The 12,336-nt window shown below is 57.0% G+C and overlaps 1 protein-coding gene across 15 annotated transcripts in view; it reads left to right on the forward strand.

Annotated features, from left to right (window-relative positions):
- Positions 1-12,336, forward strand: part of ANO1 (anoctamin 1) — a 160,794-nt gene that overhangs the window by 107,668 nt on the left and 40,790 nt on the right. For all 15 annotated transcript variants that reach the window (XM_073809310.1, XM_073809312.1, XM_073809315.1 and 12 more), the window contains 3 exons: positions 4,056-4,120; positions 4,919-5,053; positions 9,292-9,452. In XM_073809310.1, the coding sequence (XP_073665411.1) occupies positions 4,056-4,120; positions 4,919-5,053; positions 9,292-9,452 (361 nt within the window). The remainder of the gene's footprint in view (positions 1-4,055; positions 4,121-4,918; positions 5,054-9,291; positions 9,453-12,336) is intronic.

The following is a 12,336-nucleotide window of genomic DNA, read 5'->3' on the forward strand; positions in this document are numbered from 1 at the left end:
TTCCTCCAGGATTGGGGGGCGGGAGGGTTACTCCAGGTGTGGATTGAGGTGGCCTCATTCCTATACTGCACTGAGAGCCACGGGGCCCTGGCCCAGCATTCATTCATTCATTCATTCATTCAACAATTACTTACTGGAAACCTGTTATCTGGCCTGTTTGAGAAGCTGGGGAAGACACAGACCAGACAAACCTGGCCTCCGTCCTAGGGGGAGACAGCAAGGGTTGAGTACATACACAGTAATTAAGGACAGCGTCAGCGCTGTGATGGACCTGCCCAGCCACATGGGCCCAGGTGGGAGGTCTGGGCAGGAGAGATGCCGGTGGAGGGAACCAGGATCCCTCTGAGGTCCAGGTGCTGGAAGGCTCCCAGGGTCACAGTGACCAGAGCCACCGGTGCCCAGCTGACCTGCCCCAGGGCCCCCGACACCTCCCACCTGCTCACAGACTGAGGGGCCCCCAGAGTTCTGCCAACCGTAGCCGGGAAATCTGATGCTTCGTTTCCTTACGCTGACAGCTACAGGGTGATTGACGTTCTCTTCCTGGCAGGAAGAAAAGTCCACCGAGGTAAAGTGGTTTATGTAGAAAGCTGGAGTGTGCCCCATCTGCCACATCTCTCAGGGGATGGTGGCTTTTGCCTGCTGTGGCCAGTCCCAGCGGGGAGGCCCGGGAACAGGGTGACCAGCATGACGAGGACAAGCCTTCCAGAGCGTCTGTCCGTGCCTCCCCTCCCCCGTGGCAATCTCCACTCCCTCCCTTTCCATCCCAGGGTCTCTGCCCTCATTCCTCCCCACTCCCTCCCTGCCTCCCATCTCGCTGCTCTGATGCTCCCCCAGCTGGTCTATGGTGTAAATTTCAGCTGACTTTCTTTTTTTTTTTTTTTAATCTTTATTGGAGTATAATTGCTTTACAATGGTGTGTTAGTTTCTGCTTTATAACAAAGTGAATCAGTTTTATATATATATATATATATATATATATATATCCCCATATCTCCTCCCTCTTGTGTCTCCCTCCCTCCCACCCTCCCTATCCCACCCCTCTAGGTGGTCACAAAGCACCGAGCTGATCTCCCTGTGCTAAGCGGCTGCTTCCCACTAGCTATCTACCTTACGTTTGGTAGTGTATATATGTCCATGCCTCTCTCTCGCTTTGTCACAGCTCACCCTTCCCCCTCCCCGTGTCCTCAAGTCCGCTCTCCAGTAGGTCTGTGTCTTTATTCCTGTCTTACCCCTAGGTTCTTCGTGACATTTTTTTTCTTAAATTCCATATATATGTGTTAGCATACGGTATTTGTCTTTCTCTTTCTGACTTACTTCACTCTGTATGACAGACTCTAGGTCTATCCACCTCACTACAAATAGCTCACTTTCGTTCCTTTTCATGGCTGAGTAATGTTCCATTGTATACATGTGCCACATCTTCTTTATCCACTCAGCTGAGGGGAGGAAGCTGCCCGGCTGGTGACTGGTGACGGCGCTTTGCTTTTCCGGAGGTGCTGCACGATCTCGTCAGAGTTTGCTGGCCCAGGCCTCTCCTTTAGAGAGTGAAACTGTAGACGATTTTCCTCCTTTCCTGCGTAATCAGACACATGGCACATAACAAGCCCCCAGCACTTGGCTTCACAAAGCATGAGCCCATCTGCGTCCACTCCGTGACCTGGGAGGAAGGACAGACTCCTTCAGTATCAAGGAGGTGATGGAGCTCAGAGGGGAGGGAGTCTGCCCTGGATGCCCAGCGGGGCTCAGATCACCCACTCAGGACGCTGCCCAGGACACTGACTCCAGACCCAGCGGAGCCACCGTCCTAGCAGGGCAGCACGGCTCCAATTCCTGGACCCCTTCTCCTCTGAGATGGGGGGAGGCCCTGGGCATCCCAGTTCCTTACCCAGAAGCTACAGAGGCTCCCCCACCAGCAGCCAGACTTGCCATTAAGTCTTTCAGAACTCGGAATCATGCTGAACACATCCCGCTTGTGCCACTTACAGAGAGACTTAAAATCTAAAGAAAGCTCCTCTTATAAGGATCAGAACAGGCAAAACCCAGGATTTTGACAGCAAGGTTCGCTCATCATTTATTAAGAAGGCCTTTAGCTTCTCTATGTTATTCTCCTCCCTGTTTTTTCCTCCCTACTTATTTTGTCCCTGTGTGCTGACTTTTGATGAAACACAGCACCTCTGTTCTCCTGAGTATTATTTTCAGAGCTGCAGAAGGAGAGAGGAAATGGAAACGTTTGCTAGAAGGTCATTTCTAGGGACCCCTGACTCTCTGGTCTGTGGAAGCTGACCCCGTCCCCGTGAGCCTCTTAGACATTTTTAATTTTCAGAGACTCGGTTGAAGGCATCTTTGTGCGTAGAAAGCCACCCCATCAGCTCTGGATCTTCCAAGTCAGTGGGGAGAATGTAATATTAGCTCAGGCTGCTATGACAAAACACCAGACCTAAACAGAAGACATTTATGTCTCACAGTTCTGGAGGCTGGAAGCCCCAGATCAAGGTGCCGGCAGGGTTGGGTTCTGGTGCAGGCTCTCTTCCTGGCTTGCGGACAGCCGTCTTCTCACTGTGTCCTCACACGGCCTTTCCTCCGTGTGTGCATGTGAGAAAAGAAAGCTCTGGTGTCTCTTCCTCTTCTTATAAGGACACCAGTCCTGTCAGGTCAAAACCCTGCTCTCATGACCTCATTTAACCTTAATTATTTCTGGAAAGACGCAGCCTCCAAATACAGTCATGTTGGGGGCTAAGGCTTCAACCTGTGAATCTGGGGGGACACATTCAGTCCATAGTCTAGAGTATTTTGGGCGATGATATAAAAGGCTGTGTTCGGGGGCCACAGCAGAATCTGTATATAGGAGACCCCCAAGTTTTTAAGTCCAAATATTAAGAAAAGGAAACAGGATGCAAGCCAAGCTTCGGTGTACAGGAGAGACCTGGGGCCCATGGTGAGTTCTCACGGGCGTCCCCCACCCCTGCTTCCTGCCAGCAGAGATGGGCAGCCGAGGCCCTGGGTTCCCAGCTGGGGCCCAGCTCCCCTCCAGCCAGCAGTGTCACCGTAGGCTTTGAGTTAAGGTTGGTAAAGCATTAATTACCCACATGCATGGGATTTCTTTATCAAAACCAACAGTCCTAACCCAGCGTCTTCCCGAGGACACCCTATACCCACGCGTGCATACAAGGCTTCCAATCGCCAAGCTCGTTGCCATCCTGCCCAGAGCCTGGGGCATGATGGAGTGTGTCGATTTCATTTATTTCACTAAGCTGTGTTCATCAGACAGCCCATCTCAGGAGACACACATCGGGCTCTCTTTGCATCCCGTGAGACTTTTAAAAATCGTACCACTGGTATTTCTCTGCTGCAAAGCCTGGTGGGTCTGTCTTTTTACAAAGAAAGTGAGGTGTCTGACAGCCATTTGAGATCAATTCCAGATCAAATCGTGAGCAGTGAGGACTCTATAATGATGCCAGAAGTTTCTTTCCCATCCCCACTGTCACCTAAAAACATAAGTCTAGGGCTTCCCTGGTGGCGCCGTGGTTGAGGGCCCGCCTGCCGATGCAGGGGACGCGGGTTCGTGCCCCGGTCCGGGAAGATCCCACATGCCGCGGAGCGGCTGGGCCCGTGAGCCATGGCCACTGAGCCTGCACGTCCGGAGCCTGTGCTCCGCAACGGGAGAGGCCACAACAGTGAGAGGCCCGCGTACCGCAAAAAAAATAAAAATAAAAAAACATAAGCCTATTCCTCCTTGGAGAGCCCGCCACCACCCGTGGCTTCTTCAAGGCCCTTACCAGAGCTGAAAGTTTTGACCCGTTTTCTCGTGTCCGTCTCCCTGACCAGAACGGGAACTCCAGGGCTCAGGGCTGTGTCTGCCGTGCTCAGCTCAGAACTCGGCGTCCACCACGGTACCCAGCACAGGGCTGATCCTCTGTACGTGTTTGTTGAATGAATGAATGACGTAGCTGTGAGCAGACACCTCAGTCCAGCGGGGGCCCAGCAGCTCTGTGTCCTGGGGAGCAACCTGGGAGCGCTACATTTTCCCCAGCCCTTCACCACTTCCTCTCTCCCAGCTCCTGTACGAAGAGTGGGCGAGTTACGGGGTCTTCTACAAGTACCAGCCCATCGACCTGGTCAGGTGAGAGGGGACACTGGGAGCAGGCCTGATCGGATAGATGTCCCCGTGCATTTCGACTGTGCTGAGTGTGCGGTGCATGGGGGCCTGTTTGAACTTGAAGAGTTTGTGTAGGAAAGCCAAGGTCTCCCAGCAGGATGGGAGCCTGGCTGAGCCAGTTAGATAGTTTATTCAAATTCACTGCGGGACGGGCTCTTATCTGTCATATTCACTGTCTCCCCCTAACTTCACAGTCCAGCTTGACCCAGCCAGGCATCTGGTGTGATTTCTTTCTGTGTTGAAAGGAAGGAAAGAGCTGCCTGGGAATTTGTAAGAATTGCCCCTCTGGGCAATGCGTCCTCTCCTGAGGGGACCTCCATCCTGGGGCAGGAAGGGGCGAACAGATCAGGCAATGGGGACACGTAGACCAGCACTCAGCCCATCAAGGAGCCAGAAACGCTTAACACACAGCGTGACTGGTCCTCTTGGTGCCTCGGGGCTGGAGTTTTTTCCTGTTCTTGGGCTGAACGGGGCTGGAACAGAGCTGACAGCCTCCGGGCGACATCGTGTCCTTCAGCGTGGGCATCACAGGCGGAAATGTGCCCACCTTCGGGGCACAGTAGAAGTGCTGGCATAGGGAAAGCAGAGAGCACCCCAAACCTGACCTGGCTCGGGGGGCACCAGTCTCTGCTTCTTTGGTTGAGAGAATCAGGGGCCCCCCGATGAGCTGTTCCTCGCTCGGCGGGAGGGGGTACGGTGTAATTTATTCCCCCTGATGTGGATTGAGAGCGTGTCTCTGTTTGGCTTTGCCCTGCGGTGCAGGAAGTATTTTGGGGAGAAGATTGGCCTGTACTTCGCCTGGCTGGGCGTCTACACCCAGATGCTCATCCCCGCCTCCATGGTCGGGATCATCGTGTTCCTCTACGGATGGGCCACCGTCGATGAGAACATCCCCAGGTAGGCGGGCAGCCCCTCTCTCCGAACACATCCTCATCTTACTAAGGAGCCGCGTTCCTATTGCTGCAGGAACAGAACTCCCTGGGACGCGGGCCCCTCACCCCAACCCCTGCCCCGCCATGCACCCGCTCAGTGCCCCCGGAAAGTCACAGGCCAGGCCAGGCGGTGTCAGAAAGAAGGCCGCCCAGTCCAAAGGATGTAATAGCCATCGGAGCGTGTGGGCGGCCTTTGCAGACACGATCGCCCCCGGAGACGCTTTATTGTCGAGAGGCAGACATAAAATAAACATCCAACTCCTTTTCGTTCTTTGAAGCTTTTTTTCCCATTTAGTTCTTGGTCATTATGTGACAAGAAAATTGACCGCTTCCCTGTGTGGTCAGGAAATGAGACGGATGTGACCATTTGGAGACCTCGGGGCAGCGCACTCAGCCAGCCAGGCCCTGTGTCCGTGCCGCGTCCCCTGGCCACGCGGCTTTGGGAGATGTTGCAACAGGACCGTCATGAGAGCTGACCGGGTGCAACAGGCCCCGGTCTCTGAACGCAGGGCTGATAGCACTGCTACTGTTCACCAAGGGGTAGGCCAGGTGTGGGGGGCTCTTGGAAGGAGGCCAGGACCCCAGAGACAGCCCGGCGTCGTGCCGGGTGTGGTTCTCCCAGAATGGCAGCCAGACGTTAGTCAAGCAGCGGGAGCTTGAGGACACCGTCTCCCCTCTTTTCTAGTGGTTTCCTAGACTTGCTAATACCGACCCAGGGATAACTGATTGTGTTATGAGTTCAGGATTTCAGGCCTAACTTCCATCAGGAACAGTGTGCCGATGGGCAAAACACCGGATAGAAACGTGGACGCCCCTGGCCCTGCCTCTTGGGGGCTGGCGGTCTGTCGGGGACAGTCCCAGTACATCAGCTCAGTTTACGTTTCTTACGGCTCAGCCCAGTGTCTCTGAAGCAGAGCTGTGGCTTAGACAATCCATCCATGGTTCTGATCAGGAAAGAGCTGCTGAAGGAGTCTTACTTGGTGGAGAAACTGACTCCTTAGGACTCAGCGGTGCAGAAAGGCCACATCCAGTGATTCTGTGCGAGCGATTTGTGAATACATGAATAACACGTAAACTATTCCACCCACCCAGAATCAGAACGTTAAAGGAATCCGGCTTATGTCCCTCCAGGGTTATTTTGGGCACAGGCAGGAGAAAGCTTGTCCCTTTTGTTTGCTAATGACACGAGCTCACTGTGCTTGGGTTCGAGGAACGCAGAGATCAAAGTAGCCCAGACGCAGAGGGGACTGAGTGGAGGGTGAGGGGCCCCCCACGGAGACTTCTCCGTCCGCCTTCCTGCCGGTCCTGGAGGGGAAGCTGGGCTGGTGGCCTCGTCCAGGGTGCTCTGCCCAGGCAGGCGCGGGCTCCCTGACAAGGACGCCGGCATCCCCAGGCCAGGCCAGGCCACCGCTGTCACACAGCCAGGGAGGCAAACAGCATTTACTGGGAATCCTGGAGCCCCGTCTGACCTCGGCCTCTGCTCACTTGGTGCCGTGAACAAAGCAGGAAGTGTGCATTCCCCCTGGACTGTGGCCCAAGCCAGTCTGTAGGATAGCCAGTGCCCCCGCACCCCCTGCGCCCCACACGATGCTGCCCTGCCGCCCCTGCCCCTCTATTTGCCCCCGAGGGCAGGCACACCCATGGCTTGTCTTTGTTTTGGCTGAAGGCAGTGAAGGGAGAGGCTAAGGGTTGAAAACCAGCAGAAACAGGCTTTTTGACTGGCTGATATTGTTTAAACTGGCAGGGAGGAGGGCTGGGCAGCCATGGGGCTCACAGGCAGGCAGAGACATGGGCTCTGGCCCCCCCGGCTCCTCCCATCCTCGGGGACCCAGGTGGCACCGTGGCAATGGTGGAGGGGGCCTTCCATCCACAGGTTCCCTTAGAGGGGCTGGGGTCCTGCACGGGTGTGATGTCCTGCCCCTCTGCCTTTCAGGAGAGGCCCCCAGAAGAGAGGAAGCTCAGGGAGGGACGAGGCTCCATTATTCCCACAATAATGATGGTGAACGGGAGGATGAGTCCCAGGGCCCTTCCGAGGGCTTCACGTGCGTTCCCCTGTTTAATCCTCCTAACAACCCAGTAACACAGGTTCTCAGGGAATTCCCTGGTGGTCCAGTGGTTAGGGCTGTGCTCCTTCACTGCCGAGAGCCTGGATTCAATCCCTGGTCAGGGAACTAAGATCCCATGTGCTGTGCAGCGCAGCCAAAAAAAAAACCAACAACAAAAAGACCCAGGATACGCGAATAAAATGCCACGGGCTTTAAAAAAAAATGGGTTCTCTATTCTCGGCATCCCCATCCTATAGACGGGGAAACTGAGGCCCAAGGAGTTGGAGCAACCTGCCCAAGGCCACACAGCTCACAAGCGGTAGAGCTCAGATTCAAATCCAGAGCTGGCTGGCTCCCGAGTCCACGGTGCCCTACGGCCTCTGTGTGCCCGTCCCCGCCCCACATACACGTGCACGTAGGCACACACACGCATGCTCACACACGCACTCCCCCAGATGCTTCGAGGCACCAGCTGGTCCATCTTTCCCTCTCCCACGCCTGACACCGTGCCTGGCACATACAGCATGTACACAATCTTCTAATGAGTCTTTGGTAAGAGTAACTGTGGAAGAGAATTGAGCTGAATGCCCACAGTGCTAGCAGAGGAGGGTCCCCCACAGCCTCTCAGCAAATGTTTCTCCAACACCGATGGCTGTGGCCCAGCCACGATTCTGTGCATCCAGAAATTTTTTTTAAAAGCCAAAAACAACCACCCAATTCGGCCCCCTCCTCGATAGCCACCTAACCCTTGGGAATCAGACTCCTGCCCGGTGTCTAATAATAGCTCAGTATCTTGTCAAAGTTAGCAGGGACAAGGGCAGGGCAGGGCACGGCAGAGTGGGCAGGGCCTAATTCTGGCCTCCCTTCTCATCTTCCAGAAGGAGAAACTGAGTCTGAGGCTAAAGGGCAGGGTTGGGGGCACAGAGGGCATCAAGGACCTGGGCCACGCCCCCTGGTCTCAGCAGGGAGCCCTCCTGTGGCCTCTGGGCATCAGCTGAGAGCTGTGCAGGGCACAGACTTGACAGACAGAGCCCAGGGCTCAATCCCCACTCTGCTGTGTGGCCCTGAGCAAGTGACTTGCCCTCTCTGGGCTCACTTCCTCATCTATGAAGATGGGATTGTAATGGCCCCAGAGCTGGTCCAGGCCAGGTAGACGCTCGGTGCAAGCTTCTGCTCGCACAGCTAATGGTCGTTATTGCATTTTTCAGTATTAGCAGGAGACAGCCTGCGTGCTGGGCAGGGCGGAGCAGGCAGGCCACTGGGCATCGCGCAGCTCCCCATCCTGTCGAACCACGCCCCCTGGGCTCGAGCCCCAGACTCAGCAGAATAAAAGCCTGCCCTGAGCCGGACTAGTATCCTGAGCAGGAACTGCCCCTCACTTTCGGGGTGAGCCCGGCGTGGTGGGTCCCCAACCCCAGGCAGCTTGTGGGTGTGTTCCTTCCAACCCAACCACGCGTCTCCCGGGAGGAGGTCCGGGAGAACCATTTCTCCAGCCTCTTAGGGGCCCAGAGTGCCCAGCGATGTCCGCAGGCTGGTACCCAGGCCTGCCCGGGGCCAGCCGTCCCACGGCGTCCCCACAGGGATGGACTGAAGCCCGCAGGAACGGCGCTTAGCAGGTGCCAGGCTCACGGCCAGGGCTCAGGAGAGGCGTGGCGTTCTCGTGCCTCGATCCCATTCCTCCTTCGGGTCTCCGGGGCCTTGTCAGGTCAGGACCTGGACAGCACTCACTCTTAGCACAACCTTGACGGTGCCTGGTTATCAGAGGGAGGCTGGCTGGGACCTCGGCTTCAGAGATGAACGCTCACCGGCCACACAGCCAAGTCCGATGGGTCTACGCCCAGTTGCAGGCTGGGTACAAAATTAAAATGCAGGGCCCTGTTCAAAAATCATTAAGGCTTTAAGGGGGGACAGAGTGTGAAACCGAGCTGGGGCCCCTGTGTGGCAGCACCTGTCACACATCCCTGAAGCCCACCTGGGATGGAGAAGAGGGATGTGGGCGCCGGCGGAAGCTGGCTGATGAGCCAGACCATGTCCACAACAGCGGGGACCCCCAGCACTTTCTCCCACCCGACATGGCTCCGGGAGGCTCCGGTCCACGTGGGCCGGCAGGGACGCTGCCCATCGGCCAGGGGACTCTGGGCTGCTCCCTTTCTTCCAGCATGGAGATGTGTGACCAGAGACACAACATCACCATGTGCCCGCTGTGTGACAAGACCTGCAGCTACTGGAAGATGAGCTCTGCGTGCGCCACGGCCCGCGCCAGCCACCTCTTCGACAACCCGGCCACTGTCTTCTTCTCCATCTTCATGGCCCTCTGGGGTAAGCCGAGCGCCGCCACCCCGTCTGTGGGTCAGAGGGTGGGTCCCCACATTCCCTCCCTCTCCTTGAGGCTACCCTCAGGACCGTTTGCCAGGAATGCAAACGGAGGAACGGTCAGCAGAAAGAATCCCCCGTTCTGTCTGCAGGTTACTGGGGTCTGTACTGGGTCACGACCCACAGATGCATCTGACCCGGCCAAGAGCCCCTCATGAAAAGCCTAGGAGTGTGCTTTGCTCCCGGAACCGGGACCTCTTTCCTGGGGCCGGGATTGGTTGCTGCTTTAGAACAAGGAGTGCCGAGGGTTCTGCCTTCCTCCCGACCAGGCCCAGGCCCTGGGGCACAGCTCTCGTTATCCCCCAGCACCCCTGCAGGTGTCACATACCCATTTTACAAGTAAGGAAGCCAAGGCCCAGGGAGAGTTGATGTGACTGGCCCAGGATCACCCAGCTCCTAGGCGGCCAAGGTGAGGAGTGAACGTACGATTCCAGAGCCTGTGCCTTAACTGCTGGACTCCACTGCTACCTGGAGTCCAGGGCAGACGGCTCCTCCTCCAGTATTCTTCCTGAATCCAGGTCCTACCTGGTACCCATCTCAGGCTTGGGGGGCATGGGAGGTGGGTAAGTGGTGGCTGGATGCATTTCCGCAGACGTTTCTGGATTAGCAGCAGATAAGCCTGTTTCCTCCTCTGTGGCCCCGTGACACAGCCTTTGCCAGCAGGGCATTCAGGATTCGGGCAACCGTGTGCAGAGCCGTCCCCTGGGCACCAGAGCCCCAGTCTTTGCCCTCAGGGGCTCCCAGCTAGTAGGAGATGGAGCTGCACACAGGAGCCCTGGGGGAGGGAAGTCAGCTCTGCCCTTCCCCACATAACTCAACCCTCAGCTTCCTCGCCTGTAAAATGAGGGTGTGATAAGGATCAGAGGCAGCGGGCACAAAATCTCAGCCAATGCTTAGCACGTACATGGCTGACTCTCAGTAAACGGTCCTGCCCTTGTGACCACAGACCACAGGCAGGGCTGCCTGACACACGGCGGGGGTTTGAGACTGAGTAAGGTGATGTGCCTTGCGTGTAGCATGCGTACCAACCAGTATTTACTAAGTGCCTGTGCTGGGCACAGGGGAAACCATGGGAGGGAAAACCACTGCATCCACTGACTTAGTCCAAGATTCAGGAGGGCGCAGCATGTGCAAAGGCCCTGTGGCGGGTGCAGGGAGCAAGTGGGAGTGGGAACAGGAGGACCCTGGAGGCCAGCAAGGGCCGCAGAGGACTTTGTGTTCTCACTGGGAGGACTCAGAAGCCGGTGCAGTCGGCCTCCTGTATCAGAAGTTTTCTCGTCTTAAACTTGAGTCAGAGACGGCAACTTACGTGAGAAGCGGCTGGGGAGGTGATAGAGGGAGGCTGACCCAGCTGTGACTGGGGACAGCGGCGGGGCTTTCGCTCGAGACCCACGTGAGCTCCGGGGCAGACGCTCAACCACCTGCACGTGGAGCGAGAAGCTCTTTCTCCCGAGGGCGGCACCGTGGGGGAAGAAAGCCAGTGAGAAAGTGTAAGAGCGGCCGTTAGCGGGCCTCTCGCGCCCTCCCTCCCTGGCCCTGGGCTCCCCGACTGTGTTCCGTCTGTTCCCACTGTCCTGCCTAGACGCCCAGTAACAGCTGTGCCAAACTGAGGGCCTGCGATGGAGGAGACTCTGTTCATTCCAGCGGGCTCTCGTGCCCACCCCTCCTGTGAGCTAAGGAGATGCCTCGGGCTTGGCGAAGCCCGTGTCGCGTGGAGCACAGGGGTACAAATGACAGCCCCCGCCCCACTCATGAACATCACCCCTCCACATCCTTCCCCCCCGGCTCAGCAGCGGCCTGTAAGCCCACAGACACCTGGGTAATAGGGACACCCAGGGCTGTCCATACACCCAAGCTCTGGGAGCTCGAAGCACAGCTTCACGATCAGCGCAGTCGTCATGGGCACGTGATGGCCCTCCTAACGAGGCTGAGAATGAGAGTCACAGGTCACCAGCTCAGCGTAAGGGAGAGATTTCCAGCAGTGAGTGCTGGGCTGGGCTGGCCCGGCAGGTGGTGAGCACCCTGTTTCAGGAGGCATTCAAGCTGAGGTTGGAGGAGTCCTGGCCGGGGCTACCACAGAGCATGGGGAGGTGATGTCTGTGTGTGGTTCGTGGCGGCTTATGAGAAGGTGCCCCGCACCACACGCTGCTCGGACGATTAATTCTGGGATCAGCCTGCCTATAGATTTAGGCTCAGTGGCCGTCTTCACGGAGCGGACGTGTACGTGTCTGACATTGGGCTGGATGCTACCTGCGCTTCATCCCACCTTATCCCACAGCTGAGAAACTGTCCCCATGTCACAGATGAGGAAAGTGGGTCTCCACTGGCAGGGCCAGGACTGGAGCCCACGCTGCCCTGAGCCTGTTCCGCCTCCCCTGCCCACCCCTGTCTCTTTGGACCCTGCGTCTATCAGAACCACGCCCCTGCCCCCCACCACCCTCTGCTCTCACTGCCAGCCTCCCTGGCCTTCCTCAAGATCTCTGGTTGGCTCCCTTCCTTCTTCTGTGATCGGGGCCCAGGAAGCTCCAAGCTGAGGCTGGAACACCTCCTGGCTGGGCACCCAGCCTCCCGGTTCCCCCGCTCCGAGCGGGGGAGGCTCACCCGGCAGCATTCACGTCCACGGTGGAGCCCAGCTGCACAGCTGCCGGCTTGACGGTTTGGTCCACTTCAACACCCAGCTGCGTTGGCTGTGAGCCAGGATGGCTAGTCAGCAGGTAATAGTGCCAGTCCCTGGGCCAGACTCGGGTTCAACTCTCAGCTCTGTCACCCGCCAGCTGTGCAACTTCAGGAAAGTTGCTTCAACTCTCTGGGCCCTGGGTTCCCCGTTTGT

Source organism: Tursiops truncatus, chromosome 8, assembly GCF_011762595.2.
Source record: "Tursiops truncatus isolate mTurTru1 chromosome 8, mTurTru1.mat.Y, whole genome shotgun sequence".
In the NCBI taxonomy this organism is placed as follows: Eukaryota; Metazoa; Chordata; class Mammalia; order Artiodactyla; family Delphinidae; genus Tursiops; species Tursiops truncatus.